Source organism: Bos grunniens, chromosome 10, assembly GCF_055505025.1.
Source record: "Bos grunniens cultivar Pamir isolate PY7600 chromosome 10, Bosgru_T2T1.0, whole genome shotgun sequence".
NCBI classification, from domain to species: Eukaryota; Metazoa; Chordata; class Mammalia; order Artiodactyla; family Bovidae; genus Bos; species Bos grunniens.
The window spans coordinates 862198-884257 of NC_141174.1; the positions used below are offsets into that span (position 1 = coordinate 862198).

General features: G+C 38.9%; 1 protein-coding gene across 10 annotated transcripts in view; it reads left to right on the top strand.

The window, feature by feature from the left end:
• RPS6KA5 (ribosomal protein S6 kinase A5) overlaps positions 1-22060 on the top strand; it is a 200612-nt gene that overhangs the window by 136924 nt on the left and 41628 nt on the right. For all 10 annotated transcript variants that reach the window (XM_086319117.1, XM_086319110.1, XM_086319114.1 and 7 more), the window contains 2 exons: positions 18959-19042; positions 21207-21310. In XM_086319117.1, the coding sequence (XP_086175243.1) occupies positions 18959-19042; positions 21207-21310 (188 nt within the window). The remainder of the gene's footprint in view (positions 1-18958; positions 19043-21206; positions 21311-22060) is intronic.

Genomic DNA, 22060 nt, shown 5'->3' on the forward strand with positions numbered 1-22060 from the left:
ACGTTTAAGGTAATTATTGATAAGTATCCCATTGCCACTTACTTTGATGTTTTGGGTTTGAGTTTATAAACCTTTTCTGTGTTTCCTGCCTAGAGCAGATCCTTTAGCATTTGTTGAAGAGCTGGTTTGGTGGTGCTGAATTCTCTCAGCCTTTGCTTGTCTGTAAAGCTTTTGATTTCTCCTTTATATTTGAGTGAGATCCTTGCTGGGTACAGTAATCTGGGTTGTAGGTTTTTCTCTTTGATCACTTTAAGTATGTCCTGCCATTCCCTTCTGGCCTGAAGAGTTTCTATTAAGGATCAGCTGTTAGCCTTATGGGAATCCCCTTGTGTGTTATTTGTTGTTTTTCCCTTGCTGCTTTTAATATTTGTACTTTGTGTTTGATCTTCGTTAATTTGATTGATATGTGTCTTGGGGTGTTTCGCCTTGGGTTTATCCTGTTTGGAACTCTTTGGGTTTCTTGGACTTGGGTAGCTATTTCCTTCCCCATTTTAGGGAATTAAAACTTAATTTTGAAGAACAGCTTTAGATGTATCTCATAAGTTACAGTAGATAGCATTTTTACTTCATTGTGCTTTTTCCCTTGGGCCATGAATTATTTAGAAATGGGGTTCTTAAGTTTTCATGTGTATAGAATTTTTGAGTTTTCTTTTTGTAAATGATTTTTAGTTTTATTGCTTTCAGGTAGGACAAGAAGACATATATGGCTTTATTTCTGTGGCTTTTGAGATTTGCTATGTGACCTATTATTTGGTTAATTTCTGTAAATTTGCCTCAGATACCTGTAAAGACTATGTAGTCATTCTCTTAAGTGTTAGATGTCAGGTTTTATTTTCATGAACATCATGCTTATCTTCCATAGCTTCACCAGTTATTTTCCTGCTTGATCAGTCAGCTATAAAAGAGATACGTTTGCAAATTTGTCCATTTCTTCTTAGAGCTCTCAGCATTTTCGTTTTATGTAATTTAAGTCACTTCAAAATTTTTTGAGTAGAGTATATTAGTCTTGGATTAGTGTTGTTTCCTAGTGAAATATGCCTTTTATTATTATGTGGTATGCACATGTGTGCTAAATCACTTCAATTGTGTCTGACTCTTTGTGACCCCATAGACTGTAGCCCACCAGGCTCCTCTGTCCATGGGATTCTCCAGTTAAGAATCCTGGAGTGGGCTGCCATTCCCTTCTGCAGGGGAGTTTCCTGACCCAGGGATGAAACCCGCATCTCTTTTGTCTCCTGCATTGATAGGCATGTTCTTTACCACTAGTGCCACCAGGGAAGCCCATTATTTTATAGTGACTATGCATAATTTTAATTATTTTTTTAGCCTTAAAGTTAATTTTGCTGCTATTGATAAGGATACTCCAGCTTTCTGTTGGTTAGTGTTGGTCTAATATATCTTTTTCCATCTCTTTACTTTCAATATTTCTTTGTCATTATGTTTCATATGTGTCTTTTGTAAATAATATATAACTGGATTTTGTTTTTGATCCAGAGAGTTTCTGTCTTTTAAGTGGTGACTTAAATCTGTAATTATAAGTGCTGATATAGTTTTATTTCTCTTTTCTTGCTGTGTATTTCTATCATAATTTCGCTTTACTTTTTTCCCTTCTTCCCTGTCTTCTATTTAAATGATTTAGATTTCCTCATTTCATTTTTCCAGTGGTCTAAGAGTTATATATATTTTATATCTATTCTTTGAAGGGCTGTTACCCAGAAATTTTTAACTTACACAAGAGTACCTTGGAGATATCCTGGGTTCATTGCAGACCACCACAACAAAGTCAGCCACAGGAGCGTTTTGGTTTCCTAGTGCACATAAAGGTTATGTCTACATTACACTGCAACCTGGCAAGGGTGCTATAAATACCATTATGTCTAAAAAAAGTACATATCTTTATTTAAAACTACTTTATTGTTAAAAACGCGAATTGCTACCTAAGCCTCCAGTGAATCGTAGTTTCATAGCTGGTAGAGGATCTTGCCTCATTGTTGACGGCTGCTCACTGATCAGTGTGGTGGTTGCTGGAGTTGGGCTACTGTGAGTCTTAATAAGAGAGCAGTGAAGTTTGTTGCAGCAATTGACCCTTCATTTCACAAATGATTTCTCTGTAACATGCAATGCTGTTTAGTACCATTTTACACAGAATAAAACTACTTTCAAAACTGAAAACCTCTCAAATCCTGCAAGGAGATCCAGCCAGTCCATCCTAAAGGAGATTAGTCCTGGGTGTTCCTTGGAAGGACTGACGGTGAAGCTGAAACTCCAATACTTTGGTCACCTGATAGGAAGAACTGACTCATTGGAAAAGATCCAGATGCTGGGCAAGATTGAGGGCAGGAGGAGAAGGGGACGACAGAGGATAAGATGGTTGGATGGCATCACTGACTCAAGGGACATGGGTTTGGGTGGACTCCAGGAGTTGGTGATGGACAGGGAGGCCTGGCGTGCTACAGTTCAGATCAGATCAGTTGCTCAGTCGTGTCCGACTCTTTGCAACCCCATGAATCGCAGCATTCCAGGCCTCCCTGACCATCACCAACTCCCAGAGTTCACTCAGACTCATGTCCACTGAGTCAGTGATGCCATCCAGCCATCTCATCTTCTGTTGTCCCCTTCTCCTCTTGCCCCCAATCCCTCCCAGCATCAGAGTCTTTGCCAATGAGTCAACTTTTTGCATGAGGTGGCCAAAGTACTGGAGTTTCAGCTTTAGCATCATTCCTTCCAAAGAAATCCCAGGGCTGAACTCCTTTAGAATGGACTAGTTGGATCTCCTTGCAGTCCAAGGGACTCTCAAGAGTCTTCTCCAACACCACAGTTCAAAAGCATCAATTCTTCGGCGCTCAGCCTTCTTCACAGTCCAACTCTCACATCCATACATGACCACAGGAAAAACCATAGCCTTGACTAGATGGACCTTTGTTGGCAAAGTCATGTCTCTGCTTTTGAATATGCTGTCTAGGTTGGTCATAACTTTCCTTCCAAGGAGTAAGCATCTTTTAATTTCATGGCTGCAGTCACCATCTGCAGTGATTTTGGAGCCCAGAAAAATAAAGTCTGACACTGTTTCCACTGTTTCCCCATCTATTTCCCATGAAGTGGTGGGACCAGATGCCATGATCTTTGTTTTTTGAATGTTGAGCTTTAAGCCAACTTTTTCACTCTCCACTTTCACCTTCATCAAGAGGCTTTTTAGTTCCTCTTTACTTTCTGCCCTAAGGGTGGTGTCATCTGCATATCTGAGGTTCCTGTTATTTCTCCCGGCAATCTTGATTCCAGCTTGTGCGTCTTCCAGTCCAGTGTTTCTCATGATGTACTCTGCATATAAGTTAAATAAACAGGGTGACAATATACAGCCTTGACGTACTCCTTTTCCTATTTGGAACCAGTCTGTTGTTCCATGTCCAGTTCTAACTGTTGCTTCCTGACCTGCATACAAATTTCTCAAGAGGCTGATCAGGTGGTCTGGTATTGCCATCTCTTTCAGAATTTTCCACAGTTTATTGTGATCCACACAGTCAAAGGCTTTGGCATAGGCAATAAAGCAGAAATAGATGTTTTTCTGGAACTCTCTTGCCTTTTCTATGATCCAGCAGATGTTGGCAATTTGATCTCTGGTTCCTCTGCCTTTTCTAAAACCAGCTTGAACATCAGGAAGTTCACGGTTCACATATTGCTGAAGCCTGGCTTGGAGAATTTTGAGCATCACTTTACTAGCGTGTGAAATGAGTGCAATTGTGCGGTAGTTTGAGCATTCTTTGGCATTGCCTTTCTTTGGGATTGGAATGAAAACTGACCTTTTCCAGTCTGTGGCCACTGCTGAGTTTTCCAAATGTGCTGGCATATTGAGTGCAGCACTTTCACAGCATCATCTTTCAGGATTTGAAATAGCTCAACTGGAATTCTGTTACCTCCAGTAGCTTTGTTTATAGAGATGCTTTCTAAGGCCCACTTGACTTCACATTCCAGGATGTCTGGCTCTAGGTCAGTGATCACACCATCCTGATTATCTGGGTTGTGAAGATCTTTTTTGTACAGTTCTTCTGTGTATTCTTGCCATCTCTTCTTAATATCTTCTGCTTCTGTTAGGTCCATACCATTTCTGTCCTTTATCGAGCCCGTCTTTGCATAAAATATTCCTTTGGTATCTCTGATTTTCTTGAAGACATCTCTAGTCTTTCCCATTCTGTTGTTTTCCTCTATTTCTTTGCATTGATCGCTGAGGAAGGCTTTCTTATCTCTTCTTGCTATTCTTTGGAACTCTGCATTCAGATGTTTATATCTTTCCTTTTCTCCTTTGCTTTTCACTTCTCTTCTTTTCACAGCTATTTGTAAGGCCTCCCCAGACAGCCATTTTGCTTTTTTGCATTTCTTTTCCATGGGGATGGTGTTGATCCCTTTCTCCTGTACAGTGTCACGAACCTCATTCCATAGTTCATCAGGCACTCTATCTATCAGATCTAGGTCCTTAAATCTATTTCTCACTTCCACTGTATAATCATAAGGGATTTGATTTAGGTCATACCTGAATGGTCTAGTGGTTTTCCCTACTTTCTTCAATTTAAGTCTGAATTTGACAATAAGGAGTTCATGATCTGAGCCACAGTCAGCTCCTGGTCTTGTTTTTGCTGACTGTATAGAGCTTCTCCATCTTTGGCTGCAAAGAATATAATCAATCTGATTTCGGTGTTGAACATCTGGTGATGTCCATGTATAGAGTCTTCTCTTGTGTTGTTGGAAAAGGGTGTTTGCTATGACCAGTGCATTTTCTTGGCAAAACTCTATTAGTCTTTGCCCTGCTTCATTCCATATTCCAAGGCCAAATTTGCCTGTTACTCCAGGTGTTTCTTGACTTCCTACTTTTGCATTCCAGTCCCCTATAATGAAAAGGACATCTATTTGGGTGTGTTGCAGTTCATGTGATTGCAAAGAGTCAGACACAACTGAGCGACTCAACTGAACTGATGTAACATTCTAAATCCTTTATTGTTATTTCAACAATATTCACAGATCTCCTGGAGTGGATTTCAAGAAACCACTTTCTTTGCTTGTCTATTAAGAAACAATTCACCATCTGTTAAAATACTATAAAATTGCAGCAGTGTAGTCACATCTTCTTCTTCTTCCCAACAGGAGACTGTTTTGTCTACATTGAAAATTTCTTGTTTTTGTAGACATCTTCATTATTATGTTAGCTAGATCTTCTGGATAAACTGCTGCAACTTTTGTATCAACACTTGGCTGCTACAGCTTCTTTCCTTAAACCTCCTGAGCCAGCCTTTGCTAGCCCCACTTTTCTTTTGCAGCTTCCTTGCCTCTCTCAGGGCGTCATAGAATTGAAGAGTTAGGACTTGGCTCTGGAGTAGACTTTGCCTTTAGAGAGTGTTGTGTGTAGCTAGTCTGGTCTGTCCCAGCCTCTGAAACTTTCTCTGTATCATCAATAAGACTGTCTCGCTGTCTTATCATTTATGTGTTCCCTGGAGCAGCACTCTTAATTTCCTTCAAGAACTTTTCCTTTGCATTCACAACTTTTCCAACTATTTCATGCAAGAGGCCTGTGTTTTGACCTTCTAGGCCTTTGACATGCCTTCCTTGCAGAGCTTGATTATTTCTGGCTTTTCATTTAAAGTGAGAGCCTCATGACTTTTCCTTTCACTTGAACCCTTAGGGGACACTGCACAATTACTAATTGGCCTAATTTCAATATTGTTGTGTCTCAGGGAATGAAGGGTCTGAGATAAAGATGAGAGATGTGGGAACAGCCAGTTGGCGTCAGATCACATGTAACATTTATTGATTAAGTTTCCTGTTTTATATGGGCCCAGTTCTTGGCACCCCAAAACAATTACAAGAGTAACATCATCAAAGATCACTCACTGATCACAGACTACCGTAAGAAACGTAACAATAATGGAAAGTTGGAAACATCGAAGAATTACCAAACTGTGACAGAGACGAGAAGTGAGCCCGTTGCTGTTGGAAAAATGAGGCCAACCGCCTGGTTTGTCCAGGGTACCACAGGCTTCAGTCTGTAAGAAGCCCAGTGTCTCTGAGACACAGTAAAGCAGAGCACAGTAAAACAAAGCATGCTTGTGTGCTGACTTCACAGTCTGAAAGGAGCCATTGTGTCTGTGATGGTCACGACCACTACAAGAACATTAGAATGTTGTAGCTTCAGTTATCCATATGATTTTACATATTGTTACTTACTACTTTAGTCTCTCCTGTGTTATATTTCCCCATGCTAATTATTCCCCTTTGTTAATAATTATTATTTGTATAATTATTATTTTCATTTTATAAATTCAAAACTTGTTTAGATTTTCTCACATTTTTTACCCATTGTTTCTGCTCACTGTTGCTTTTTACATTTTACTCTTCTTGCGAGTTCAGTTTAGTTCTGAAGCCCATCCTTAAATGTCTTTTTAACAAGGATGACTAAGTAGTGAACTCTGTCTTTGTCTTGCTGCTGCTGCTAAGTCATTTCAATCAAAATGCCTTTATTTTGCCCTGCATATTGAGTGATAATTTAGCTGAATATAAACATACTAAAAATAGACTAGGTTTCTGTTTTTGGTAACTTTTTATTGTAAAATAAAATACATACCAAAATAACAAAAGTATAGCTTAGTGAACTATTATTATTATAAGGCAAACCCCCTTAAAACCACCACTCAAGATAGAAATTTGCCACCCATGTATATATTTTTATTTAGTCTGCTTGGGACTCTTCATCATTCAGGATAATTTTCTCAAATATATCTATACTTTACAGATTCTCTTTCACTTTGTCTCCTCTGTTTAGTCTATTTTTATTGCATTTTTCCAGCTGTGCATCTACTGTATTAGTTTTTCACGTGTTTCTAGTTTTTTCTGTGCTGCTGTATTGTTTTACGGATATTTTCCTTTCCTTATGTCTTTCATCTTTTACAACATTACTGGTGTTTTCTAGATTATTATTCTAGTGTTTCAAGTAACTCTTCTGTTTTATTTACACAGTATAGTAGTTCACTAATATGTAGCTTTGAGACATTCCAGGGCTTTATTTATGTCAGTCCCGAGGCAGCCAAGTTGTGGGCATTCCTCTGGTTCTGTCGTGTTTTCTAGAGCATCACCACACGGGACCATATTCCGCACTTTCCTATCCTCAGTTCAGTTCAGTCAGTTCAGTTCAGTCACTCAGTCGTGTCTGACTCTTTGTGACCCCATGGACTGCAGCATGCCAGGCCTCCCTGTCCATCACCAACTCCCAGAGTTTACTCAAACTCGTGTCCATTGAGTCGGTGATGCCATCCAGTCATCTCATTCTCCGTCATCCCCTTCTCCTCCTGCCTTCAATCTTTCCCAGCATCAGGGTCTTTTCTAATGAGTCAGTTCTTTGCATCAGGTGGCCAAAGTATTGGAGGTGAATTCAGCTTCAGCATCAGTCCTTCCAATGAATATTCAGGACTGATTTCCTTTAGGATGCACTGGTTGGATCTCCTTGTAGTCCAAAAGACTCTCAAGAGTCTTCTCCAACACCTCAGTTCAAAAGCATCAATACTTTAGCACTCGGCTTTCTTTATGGTCCAACTCTCACATCCATACATGACCACTGGAAAAACCATAGCCTTGACTAGACGGACCTTTGTTGGCAAAGTAATGTCTCTGCTTTTTTGTTTTTTTTTTTAATTTTATTTTATCTTTAAACTTTACATAATTGTATTAGTTTTGCCAAATATCAAAATGAATCCGCCACAGGTATACATGTGTTCCCCATCCTGAACCCTCCTCCCTCCTCCCTCCCCATACCATCCCTCTGGGTCGTCCCAGTGCACTAGTCCCAAGCATTCAGTATCGTGCATCGAACCTGGACTGGCATCTCGTTTCATACATGATATTTTACATGTTTCAATGCCATTCTCCCAAATCTTCCCACCCTCTCCCTCTCCCATAGAGTCCATAAGACTGTTCTATACATCAGTGTCTCTTTTGCTGTCTCGTACACAGGGTTATTGTTACCATCTTTCTAAATTCCATATATATGCGTTAGTATACTGTATTTATGTTTTTCCTTCTGGCTTACTTCACTCTGTATAATAGGCTCCAGTTTCATCCACCTCATTAGAACTGATTCAAATGTTTTCTTTTTAATGGCTGAGTAATACTCCATTGTGTATATGTACCACAGCTTTCTTATCCATTCATCTGCTGATGAACATCTAGGTTGCTTCCATGTCCTGGCTATTATAAACAGTACTGCGATGAACATTGGGGTACACGTGTCTCTTTCCCTTCTGGTTTCCTCAGTGTGTATGCCCAGCAGTGGGATTGCTGGATCATAAGGCAGTTCTATTTCCAGTTTTTTAAGGAATCTCCACACTGTTCTCCTTAGTGGCTGTACTAGTTTGCATTCCCACCAACAGTGTAAGAGGGTTCCCTTTTCTCCACACCCTCTCCAGCATTTATTATTTGTAGACTTTTGGATCGCAGCCATTCTGACTGGTGAAATGGTACCTCATAGTGGTTATGATTTGCATTTCTCTGATAATGAGTGATGTTGAGCATCTTTTCATGTGTTTGTTAGCCCTCTGTATGTCTTCTTTGGAGAAATGTCTGTTTAGTTCTTTGGCCCATTTTTTGATTGGGTCATTTATTTTTCTGGAGTTGAGCTGTAGGAGTTGCTTGTATATTTTTGAGATTAGTTGTTTGTCGGTTGCTTCATTTGCTATTATTTTCTCCCATTCTGAAGGCTGTCTTTTCACCTTGCTAATAGTTTCCTTTGATGTGCAGAAGCTTTTAAGTTTAATTAGGTCCCATTTGTTTATTTTTGCTTTTATTTCCAATATTCTGGGAGGTGGGTCATAGAGGATCCTGCTGTGATGTATGTCAGAGAGTGTTTTGCCTATGTTCTCCTCTAGGAGTTTTGTAGTTTCTGGTCTTACGTTTAGATCTTTAATCCATTTTGAGTTTATTTTTGTGTATGGTGTTAGAAAGTGTTCTAGTTTCATTCTTTTACAAGTGGTTGACCAGATTTCCCAGCACCACTTTTTAAAGAGATTGTCTTTAATCCATTGTATATTCTTGCCTCCTTTGTCAAAGATAAGGTATCCATATGTGCGTGGATTTATCTCTGGGCTTTTTAGATCACATCCTGGGCCATAAAGCTAGCCTTGGTAAATTCAAAAAAATAGAAATCATTCCAAGCATCTTTTCTGACCACAATGCAGTAAGATTAGATCTCAACTACAGGAGAAAAACTATTAAAAATTCCAACATATGGAGACTGAACAACACACTGCTGAATAACCAACAAATCACAGAAGAAATCAAGAAAGAAGTCAAAATTTGCATAGAAACGAATGAAAATGAAAACACAACAACCCAAAACCTGTGGGACACGGTAAAAGCAGTCCTAAGGGGAAAGTTCATAGCAATACAGGCACACCTCAAGAAACAAGAAAAAAGTCAAATAAATAACCTAACTCTACACCTAAAGCAACTAGAAAAGGAAGAAATGAAGAACCCCAGGGTTAGTAGAAGGAAAGAAATCTTAAGAATTAGAGCAGATATAAATGCAAAAGAAACAAAAGAGACCATAGCAAAAATCAACAAAACCAAAAGCTGGTTCTTTGAAAGGATAAATAAAATCGACAAACCATTAGCCAGAATCATCAAGAAACAAAGGGAGAAAAATCAAATCAATAAAATTAGAAACGAAAATGGAGAGATCACAACAGACAACACAGAAATACAAAGGATCATAAGAGACTACTGTCAACAATTATATGCCAATAAAATGGACAACGTGGAAGAAATGGACAAATTCTTAGAAAAGTACAACTTTCCAAAACTCGACCAGGAAGAAATAGAAAATCTTAACAGACCCATCACAAGCACAGAAATTGAAACTGTAATCAAAAATCTTCCAGCAAACAAAAGCCCCGGTCCAGATGGCTTCACAGCTGAATTCTACCAAAAATTTAGAGACGAGCTAACACCTATCCTGCTCAAACTCTTCCAGAAAATTGCAGAGGAAGGTAAACTTCCAAACTCATTCTTTGAGGCCACCATCACCCTAATACCAAAACCTGACAAAGATCCCACAAAAAAAGAAAACTACAGGCCAATATCAGTGATGAACATAGATGCAAAAATCCTTAACAAAATTCTAGCAATCAGAATCCAACAACACATTAAAAAGATCATACACCATGACCAAGTGGGCTTTATCCCAGGGATGCAAGGATTCTTCAATATCTGCAAATCAATCAATGTAATACACCACATTAACAAATTGAAAAACAAAAACCATATGATTATCTCAATAGATGCAGAGAAAGCCTTTGACAAAATTCAACACCCATTTATGATAAAAACTCTCCAGAAAGCAGGAATAGAAGGAACATACCTCAACATAATAAAAGCTATATATGACAAACCCACAGCAAACATTATCCTCAATGGTGAAAAATTGAAAGCATTTCCTCTAAAATCAGGAACAAGACAAGGGTGCCCACTTTCACCATTACTATTCAACATAGTCTTGGAAGTTTTGGCCACAGCAATCAGAGCAGAAAAAGAAATAAAAGAAATCCAAATTGGAAAAGAAGAAGTAAAACTCTCACTATTTGCAGATGACATGATCCTCTACATAGAAAACCCTAAAGACTCCACTAGAAAATTACTAGAACTAATCAATGACTATAGTAAAGTTGCAGGATATAAAATCAACACACAGAAATCCCTTGCATTCCTATACACTAATAATGAGAAAACAGAAAGAGAAATTAAGGAAACAATTCCATTCACCATTGCAACGGAAAGAATAAAATACTTAGGAATATATCTACCTAAAGAAACTAAAGACCTATATATAGAAAACTATAAAACACTGGTGAAAGAAATCAAAGAGGACACTAATAGATGGAGAAATATACCATGTTCATGGATTGGAAGAATCAATATAGTGAAAATGAGTATACTACCCAAAGCAATTTATAGATTCAATGCAATCCCTATCAAGCTACCAACAGTATTCTTCACAGAGCTAGAACAAATAATTTCACAATTTGTATGGAAATACAAAAAACCTCGAATAGCCAAAGCTGTCTTGAGAAAGAAGAATGGAACTGGAGGAATCAACCTCCCTGACTTCAGGCTCTACTACAAAGCCACAGTTATCAAGACAGTATGGTACTGGCACAAAGACAGAAATATAGATCAATGGAACAAAATAGAAAGCCCAGAGATAAATTCACGCACATACGTCTCTGCTTTTTAATATGCTGTCTAGGTTGGTCGTAACTTTTCTTCCAAGGAAATTTCATGGCTGCAGTCACCATCTGCAGTGATTTTGGAGCCCAAATAAATAAAGTCTCTCACCATTTCTGTTGTTTCCCCATCTATTTACCATAGAGTGATGGGACCAGATGCCATGATCTTAGTTTTCTTAATGCTGAGTTTTAAGCTAACTTTTTCACACTCCTCTTTCACTTTCATCAAGAGGCTTTTTAGTTCTTCTTCGCTTTCTGCCATAAGGATGGTGTCATCTGCATATCTGAGGTTATTGATATTTCTCCCGGCAATCTTGATTCTAGCTTGTGCTTCATCCAGCCTGGACTTTCACATGATGTACTCTCCATATAAGTTAAATAAGCAGGATGACAATATACAGCCTTGACTTACTCCTTTCCCTATTTGGAACCAGTCTGTTGTTCCATGTCCAATTCTAACTGTTGCTTCCTGACCTGCATACAGATTCCTCAGAAGGCAGGTCAGGTGGTCGGGTATTCCCATCTCTTTAAGTCTTTGCCACAGTTTGTTGTGATCCACACAGTCAAAGGCTTTGGCATAATCAATAAAGCAGAAGTAGATGTTTTTTGGAACTCTTGCTTTTTCAGTGATCCAGCGGATGTTGGCCATTTGATCTCTGGTGGTTCTGCATTTCTAAATCCAGCTTGAACATCTGGAAGTTCTCGGTTCATGTACTGTTGAAGCCTGGGTTGGAGAATTTTGAGCATTACTTTGCTAGCGTGTGAGATGAGTGCAGTTGTATAATAGTTTGAACATTGTTTGACATTGCCTTTCTTTGGGATTGGAATGAAAACTGACCTTTTCCAGTCTGTGGCCACTGCTGAGTTTTCCAATTTGCTGGCATATTGAGTGCGGCACTTTCACAACATCATCTTTTAGGATTTGAAATAGCTCAACTGGAATTCCATCACCTCCACTAGCTTTGCTCGTAGTGATGCTTTCTAAGGCCCACTTGACTTCACATTTCAGGATGTCTGGCTCTAGGTTAGTGATCACACTATCATGGTTATCTGGGTCATAAAGATCATTTTTGTATAGTTCTTCTGTGTGTTCTTGCCACCTCTTCTTAATATCATCTGCTTCTGTTAGGTCCATACTGTTTCTGTCCTTTATTGAGCCATCTTTGCATGAAATGTTCCCTTGGTATCTCTGATTGTCTTGAAGAGATTTCTAGTCTTTGCCATTCTGTTGTTTTCCTCTGTTTCTTTGCACTGGTCACAGAAGAAGGCTTTCTTATGTCTCCTTGCTATTCTTTTGAACTCTGCATTCAAATGGATATATCTTTCCTTTTCGCTTCTCTTCTTTTCACAGCTATTTGTAAGGCCTTCTCAGACAACCATTTTGCCTTTCTTTTTCTTGGGGATGGTCTGGATTCCTGCTCCTGTACAATGTCATCAACCTCTGTCCATAGTTCTTCAGGCACTCTGTCACATCTAATCCCTTGAATCTATTTCCCATTCTAGGGGGAAAGAATAAATATAGGTTCCAAATCTATAAGAAGCACAAGCCTCGGGATTTCAGCAGAAGAACACTTATTTGTTTGTTTTTAAACTTAGGGCTCAGACAGAAACAAACCTGTGCTGCTGGATGAATTTATTTTTTTCTAGACTTTGCTTTTACTGAGGTTTCAGCTTTCTTAAATTCCAAGGTTTACACAGGAGTGGTAATTGCAGTCCATCTCATCTGAGCCAACGGCCTCCTCTTTTGTCTGCACAAAAGTACTGAAGTTCAGGCTTCTGACTGTGGAGGTCTGGAATGCCTCCCGTCCCTCCCTCTGCTGCTGCAGCCTGCCTCCTGCGCTGCCCTTGGCCCTCGGCACCTGCAGCCTTGGCTGGCACTGGGGCTTCCCCTGTCTGTCTTGTGAGCAGAGACTTGGAGGATTAGCAATGCAATGTTTCTTCTTAAAAGTGCAACATTTTTACATATACTCCTTGTGAGGAGATGTATCGAAATTCAGATGGGAAAAAAAGAGAGCATGGGGAAATAAGATTTTCTCTGGTAACTGTATATTTAACTCACAAATTTATCTATTATAAGCAGATAAGATCAAGATAAAACATTGGCAAATAAAAACTAGGCAGGATTTCATCTAGTGTTTACTGAGAAATACCTGAGAATCTGACAGTTGAGTCCCTGTTGGATTCTTCCTTAGAAAGAAACCAGTCCTTTGTCCAGTGTCATCTGCTCCTTCTCTCAGGCACCGTGAAGCCTCCTTGACCAGCTGTTATTTATACCCAGCACCGCCCCGCGTTATGTGCAGGGTGGTGCACGCACTGCTTGGTGCTCTCACTCAGTTAAATTCTCCTTCACAATCCTAACCCTGTAGTAGCTTTCACACTAATGCTGCTTATAAAGTAGTGTGAACTTAAATGCTGGATAGGCCGATTGCCTGTCTCCTTGAGAAGAATGTTGATTTTTAAGTAAATAAACAGTAATCGTAATACAATTTAGCTATACTATCCTAGCCTTTTTATAACATAGTTTACAACATATTACCTTGAAATCTTCTTGCCCCTACCAGAGACGTTCCCCTATCACACTTCATCAGTTTAATTTCTGGGCATAGATAATAAGCACCTTCCTAGGTAGATAAAGACAAATTCAAAAGTAAAATTGGGGCCTTTTTTTTTTTTTACAATGAAAGATAGCCTTAGGAAATTCAGACTGACACGTTAGAAGCTTGAACCTGGAGGGAGTAAGACTTCCATTTGGAACAGAGAAAGAGAAAGCAGATACAGAATTGCAAGGGCTAAAATGGCAATGTTTCAGAGTAACAGAGAGGCTTAAGAAATGTTTTATCTTTGTTTACTGTTATTCCTCAGGGACTGGAAGTTCTCATTACTTAAGCTTAATTTTTCTGTCTCTTAGAATTTTTATAAAATAAATAATTATCTTTTAATTATTAGTGTAGACACTACCTACATCCCCCACCCCCCTCAAAAATAGCTAAAGTGAATTTTAAAAGAGCTCAGAAATCTATTAAAGAAGATAGAAGAAATACCTTTGAGGGTTTAATGTGGTTCTGAGGTTCCTGTATGTCAAGACATTGGAGAACTGAGCTACATTATGGCATAGTTCTCATTGTCAGATAAAGAAGGAAAAAAAACAGACATGGAAAGTGGTGGTGACTATCAGATCTTTCCCACAGTAATCATAAGATCCATATGTTTCACACTCATTTTACATGAAACTGATGAATATCTAGCATTTTGTAGAAGAGTGCAGATTTTTATAAGTTGTAAAATGTAAACATTGTCGCATACTTAAAATATACATAGTTCCAGAATGGTTTGTAACATGATTGTTATCGTCTAGTCCCTAAGCTGTGACCGACTCTTGCGATCCCATGGACTGTACCTCACAGGCTCTTCTGTCCATGGGATTTCCCAGGCAAGAATACTAGAGTGGGTTGCCATTTCCTTCTCCAGGGGATCTTCCCAACCCAGGGATTGCACCTACATTGCCTGCATTGGCAGTCGGATTCTTTACCAGGGAGCCACCAGAGAAACCCATATATATACGAATATATGTACTTTGCTGCACACCTGAAACATTGCAGATCAACTAACTTCAATTTAAAAAGTAATTAAACAGTTTACTGGAATTTGCAAAACAAGAGATTAAATGATAAATACTCTGACTTAGTAATTTTTACTTGTTTATTTTTGTCAGTTATATAATGATTTTTGCTTAATATTCCAAAAAGGGCTATTGCATAATAAATAATATATTACCTATTTAATAATATATTATTGTATAAATATATATTTATATTATATAAATATCAACAACCTCAGATATATGAATGATGCCACTCTAATGGCCAGAAGCGAAAAGAAACTAAAGAGCTTCTTGATGAGGTTGAAAGAGGAGAGTGAAGAGGCTGACTTAAAACTCAGCATTCAAAAAACGAAGATTGTAGCATCCGGTCCCATTACTTCATGGCAAATAGAAGGGGAAAAAGTGGAAGTAGTGACAGATTTTCCCTTCTTGGGCTCCAAAATCACTGCAGATACTGATTGCAGTCATGAAATTAGAAGATACTTGCTTCTTGGAAGGAAAGCTATGACAAATCTAGACAGCATATTAAAAAGTAAAGATGTCACTTTGCTGACAAAGGTCCATATACTCAAAGCTATGGTTTTTCCAGTAGTCATGTGCAGATGTGAGAGTTGGACCATAAAGAAGACTGAGTGCCAAACAATTAATGCTTCCGAATTGTGGTGCTGGAGAAGACTCTTGACAGTCCCTTGGATAGCAAGGAGATCAAACCAGTCAATTCTAAAGAAATCAACCCTGAATTTTCATTGGAAGAACAGATGCTGAAGCTGAAACTCCAATACTTTGACCACCTGATGCAGAGAGCTGACTCATTGGAAAAGACCCTGATGCTGGGAAAGGTTGAAGGCGGAGAAGGGGGTAACAGAGAATGAGATGGTTGGATGGCATCACCAATGCAGTGGACATGAACTTGGGCAAACTCCAGGAGATGGTGAGGGACAGGGAGGTCTGGGGTGCCACAGTCCATGGGGTTGCAAAGAGTCGGACATGACTGAGCAACTGAACAACAACAAACTATCAGTGGAAACACTGTATTTATTTTTATGAAGTTTGGGGGTTTTTTAAGTAATTTTGTAGTATTTGGTTTTTAATAATTCAGTGAGGAGACGAATGCCTCCTAATGCACACTTTCTCCAGCCTAAGCATATCTAACAAAATGTTTCCAATTCATCACTGTTTATACTCAAATTTATATGAAATCAGTTTTGTCTAGCTTTACTCTTTAATCTTTCTAGTAGTTTGTTATGAAATTAGTATTTGGTACTGAAGTGATGAAGCAGAAAGATAATGACATTTGGTGTCTGGTTTATATTAGCTGTTCAGTGAGATTTTGTTCTGCCAGCTAACAAGAAAATCTTCTCCACATCTAAGTATAACTGAATTATTTCTTTTAGTTTTTTGGGGAATAGTAATCTTTCAGTATATATATTACATAAAAAGAAATGAGCCATAAACCATATAAAATTATACAATTATTTTTATTTATATAAAATTATTGACCTATATGTATCATAATTAAGTAGTTTCAATACATTTGTTATCACACGGTTTAAATAAATTCATTACAGTCATTATCTCTGAGCTTAATTGTTCAGCCAATAAAATTGGGAATTTTATCACTTCTGTATTGGAGCTTCCCAGATGTCTCAGTAGTAAACAGTCCTCCTGCAATGCAGGAGATGCAGGTTCAATCCCTAGGTCAGGAAAATCCCCTGGAGAAGGAAATGGCAACCCACTCCGGTATTCTTGCCTGGGAAATCCCATGGACAGAAAACCTGGTGGGCTACAGTCCATGGGGTTGCAAAGAGTTGGACATGACTCAGCAACTAAACAACGAGAGCCACTTCCCTCACATTACTAGGATGGTGTTCTTTACATTTAAAATTGGTAAATAAGAAGATGGAACCTTGCTGGTGGTAGAAAAATAGAGTGTAAATTGGAAAACTTCCTCTAAAATAGTTTTGTAATGTATTTTAATGACACCCACGTGTAACCCAGGTAGCAACAGTTAGAACTGGACATGGAACATCAGACTGGTTCCAAATCAGGGAAGGAGTATGTCAAGGCTGTATATTGTCACCCTGCTTATTTAACTTACATGCAGAGTACATCATGAGAAACGCTGGGCTGGATGAAACAAGCTGGAATCAAAATTGCTAGGAGAAATATCAGTAATCTCAGATATGCAGATGACACCACCCTTATGGCAGAAAGTGAAGAACTAAAGAGCCGCTTGATGAAAGTGAAAGAGGAGAATGAAAAAGTTGGCTTAAAGCTCAACATTCAGAAAACTAAGATCATGGCATCCAGTCCCATCACTTCATGGCAAATAGATGGGGAAACACTGGAAACGTGGCTGACTTTATTTTTGGGGGCTCCAAAATCACTGCAAATGGTGACTGCAGCCATGAAATTAAAAGACGGTTGCTCCTTGGAAGGAAAGTTATGACCAACCTAGATAGCATATTCAAAAGCAGAGACATTACTTTGCCAACAAAGGTCCATCTAGTCAAAGCTATGGTTTTTCCAGTAGTCATGTATGGATGTGAGAGTTGGAGTATAAAGAAAGCAGAGTGCCCAAGAATTGATGCTTTTGAACAATGGTGTTAGAGAAGACTCTTGAGAGTCCCTTGGACAGCAAGGAGATCCAACCAGTCTATCCTAAAGGAAATCAGTCCTGAATATTCATTGGAAGGACTGATGTTGAAGCTGAAACTCCCAGTACTTTGGACACCTGATGCAAAGAACTGACTCATTAGAAAAGACCCTGCTGCTAGGAAAGATTGAAGGCAGGAGAGAAGGGGACGACAGAGAATGAGATGGTTGGATGGCATCACCGACTCAATGGACATGAGTTTGAGTAAACTCCGGGAGTTGGTGATGGATAGGGAGGCCTGCGAGAAGGCAATGGCAACCCACTCGAGTACTCTTGCCTGGAAAATCCCATGGACGGAGGAGCGAGGTGGGCCACAGGGTGGTAAAGAGTCGGACATGACTGAGCAACTGAACTGAACTGAACTGAAATGCCTTTAAAATTTCAGATGTAGCCAAATGAATGTATATTATTAAAGAAGAATTATTTTTCCCCTATTTAATATATCTGCATAAGAATTCAGATATTTTTCTCCTTTATTACACTGAGATATGATCCAATTGGTCATTTTTTTAATTACTTGATTTTTTAAAATTTATTTTCAGGTTGATATATTAGCCCTACAAAAGAGAAACAACTGCCTTTAAGAGACAGTGTTCTTTTAGGGCAGCTCTGCTCATCAGCACTGAGCCCACCATTGGCAGTGCCAGACTGAAACATGATGATAAGATCTGAAAACCTCTTTACACCCTTTTCCATCTTTGGGTTCCCGTTTTCCCTTCTTAACATTTGATCTTCCTTTTCCCTTAAGGTTCCCAGTGTTTTTCCAGTCTTGCTGATCTGGAAATAAAGTCATTCACCCTAAAAGTTAGTGGTGAAGAATCGGCCTTCCAGTGTAGGAGATGTAAGAGACATGGGTTCAGTCCCTGGGTCAGGAAGATCCCCTGGAGGAGGAAATGGCAAACCACTCCAATATCCTTGCCTGGAGAATCCCACGGACAGAGGAGCCTGGTGGGCTGTAGTCCACAGGGTCGCAAAGAGTCGGACACGACAGCGTCTGAGCATATAGCTACGTCCATACAGTTCCCCTTCTAGGGCTTTTTGTCTTCTTACGAGAACAGTTGTAAAAAATCAGTGATTGGAATATATACATGTACAGACAAGAAGAGTGAGCGAGTGGCTTCATGGGTGGATGGATTAATGAATGATAGCAGGGTTTCAGGGTTTAAAAGGTTTACCCATTGACCCCATACTGTTGGGGTGGCCAAAATGTTTGTTTGGATTTTTCTGTAAGAGAGTAACCCAAAAACCTGAACGAGCTTTTGGCCAACCCAGTATACAGATGTGTGCACACCAGCTTGTCCTGGTGAGAAGAGTCTGTCAGGTGGATTCTGCCACTGCTTTGCTGCTGTGGTATGTCTTGACATTGCCATGTGGTGTTAACTCTTTTTGTCAATTTTCATACTAGCTTAAAATTAAATCTCTTTTTCTTTGTTTGATTGTTTTAAGGCTGAAAGAGCATATTCCTTTTGTGGAACCATTGAATACATGGCACCAGATATTGTCAGAGGGGGAGACTCAGGACATGACAAGGTATGTTCTGTTTTTGACACTTCCTGATGTATCTCCATAAAATGTATAATAAGAATCCTACTTGTACTTTTACTAGACCCACTCCCACAACAGATGTCTTCAGTTGACAAGATTAGGACTAACAATTGGAAGGTCTTACCAGATCCATGCCCACAATATTGTCTTAAGATAACAAGTACATAAGGCCCTGACAAGGCCAGTGAGTGGGGCACTCTCCCTTCTGATGTCTGTGTCAGAGGCTTTCTCTGTCCTTTTTATACTTCAGGAAAACTCTGCTACACACACACATACAAAAAGAACCTACTTAGTAACTTGGGCTCTTCTGGTGTTTCCTTTTTTTTCCCCTTTCCTTTGCATACACAAGCATATTATGATATCTAGTATTTTGGAGGAAAAAGATAATAGAAAGTTTAAGACATTCTAGATTTCCCTTTTTTTCCAAGTTTTGTTGATGAGGATAATTTTTTGTTTTAGAGAGTAATACTCTTGTTAAGGGAAACCACAAAATCGACTAATTCCTGAAATAATAATTTTTCTGTTATTTCCATTGTGTCATGTCTTGAGCAAAGCATCAGTTGTAACCCTGATTAAAATAAAAATCACTTTGGTTGCATGTGATCTGGCCTTTTAGGACACAGCTGAGCCACAGTGCAGTGCAGAGGGGTCATGGGCGCCCAGACAGCCCCTCCTGTTCCCACTGGAGTCATGCAGCTTTGCATTCAGGACGGTCTAAGTTTGTTTTCCTAAGCCCTCTAAGAAAAAGCTCGGTTTTTTTTACCCTCCTCGCTTCCCTTTGAATGTGCAGAGTCAAAACTGTAGATGAGGCATTCTGAGTAGTTTTAAAATCTAGGTCAGATATTTCTTCTTCCTGTAATGGCAACCCACTCCAGCATTTTGCCTGAAAAGTCTCATGGACAGAGGAGCCTGGCAGGCTGCAGTCCAGAGGGTCACAAAGAGTTGGACACAAATAAGCACAAAGTCTTGGATTAAAGGGTACAGATTTGTTAGATTTGTTTAGTTCCTTCGTAACACTTTTGCTTTATTAATAACATTCTCAAAATAAAGAATTCTGTATTTTTCACTCCTCATCTCCCCATCTTCCTCATTCCCTTTCGAAATCTTACGTACACGGTGGGAATGTCTTAAGGGCGGAGAATCAGTGGTCACCTTGCTAATGACCAGTCATGTATTAAAGAGCATGGATCCTGACTCAGATGACAGTAAAACTGCTTGTCTAAATAAAACAACTGGGATTTGGTTTATATGTTATTGTTACATATTTTCTTTAAAATAACTCTGGGCTCACCAATTCTACATCATCTCTCTGAAACCTTGGCCCTGAAATTTGGAAGCAGAGTTTAAAATTTTAGCTTCAGTTAATTTCTCATTGGTGTCAGCTCATATATTCAGCAGGTATTGAACTTGATTTGCCTAATTGTCAAAGAACTAATTTGCAATATATCAAGATTCTTTAAATTTAGTAAATATATATATATATTGCTATATGTAAATTAAATATATAATTTGTTATGCTCTCAGTTAACTGGTTTTATAAATTGTTTTCTAAAGTAGACCACATTTTATATTATTTTCAGCCTTTCCATTCGTCCCACAAACTAAAGACTGTTAGATTTATGTGATGTGTCCCGTAAGAGGAATTGATTTAGGTGGTTATGAAAAAGTAACTCCTTTTGATGGGTTATTTTTCATTTTCATTCTTTGACTTTAAGAAATTTCATATTTATCAGAACTGAATAATCAACAAAAATGCTGATTAATACTTTTTCACCCTATTATCAAAAGTCTAAATATTTTGCTTAGTTAAAATTTTAAAATTTCACTTTTAAGAAAATTTTTGAGGGAGACGGAGAGGACAGATTGGGGGTTTGGGGTTAGCAGATGAAAACTGTCATGTCTAGACTGGTTAACAGCAACGTCCTACCGCACAGCACAGGGAACTGCGCTCAGTGCCCTGTGCTAGATCGAATGGAAAAGAGTGTGGGAAGGAATGTGTATGTGTGTGTGTGTATACACACACGTATATATATATATATATATATATAGAACTGAGTCACTTTATATAGCTGTATTTTGTTCATTTTTCTTTTTTTATGAGATATAATTAGTTAATATTCAAGAAAACGAAATGTCTGTTATTTTATAGGCAGTTGACTGGTGGAGTTTAGGTGTTCTAATGTATGAATTACTAACTGGAGCATCTCCGTTCACTGTTGATGGCGAGAAGAACTCCCAAGCTGAGATATCTAGGTAAGACCTGACAAAATAAAATAAATGTGTTGTTTTCTCTAAGGACCTGATCAAATTTCTGCAATCTGGCTGAAAGAAAAAATGATTTTTTTAATGGCATAGACAAAAATGGTGTATAACAGTAAATTGCCAATTATATTTCCATAGGATGTAGCTTTATAACCTTTATATCTCTTTATACTTTAGGTGCCCAGTTAGATCTTACTTTTCATAGTGTTGTAACTTTGTGTGCTCCAAAGCATTTACCATACTGTCTTAAGAAAAAAAAGAAAGTGAAGTCGCTCAGTCGTGTCCAACTCTTTGCGACCCCGTGGACTGTAGCCTACCAGGCTCCTCCGTCCATGGGATTCTCCAGGCAAGAGTACTGGAGTGTGTTGCCATTTCCTTCTCCAGGAGATTGAAGCCGGGTCTCCCGCATTGCAGGCAGACGCTTTACCCTCTGAGCCACCAGAGAACACAACTTGGTGTTTATTTGCTGGGTACTTTTTCCCAGTGTATACATCATGTAATTTCTTTGTGACTTAAACATAAAGAAACAGTAGTTATTTTTCAGATCATGGATATAAACCCAGTAGAAACAAATACCCTGAGGTCACCGTCTTGTAGGTTATCATAGCCTTATTCTGTTCCTTTCCTTCAGAGCAGTTAGCACAAGTGCAGCGCTGCATTTTTGTTTGTATTATTTGACGAGTGTGTCTCTCTCACTGGATTGTGAGCTCTGAGAGCCGGGGTGACTCAGGCTTTGGTCCT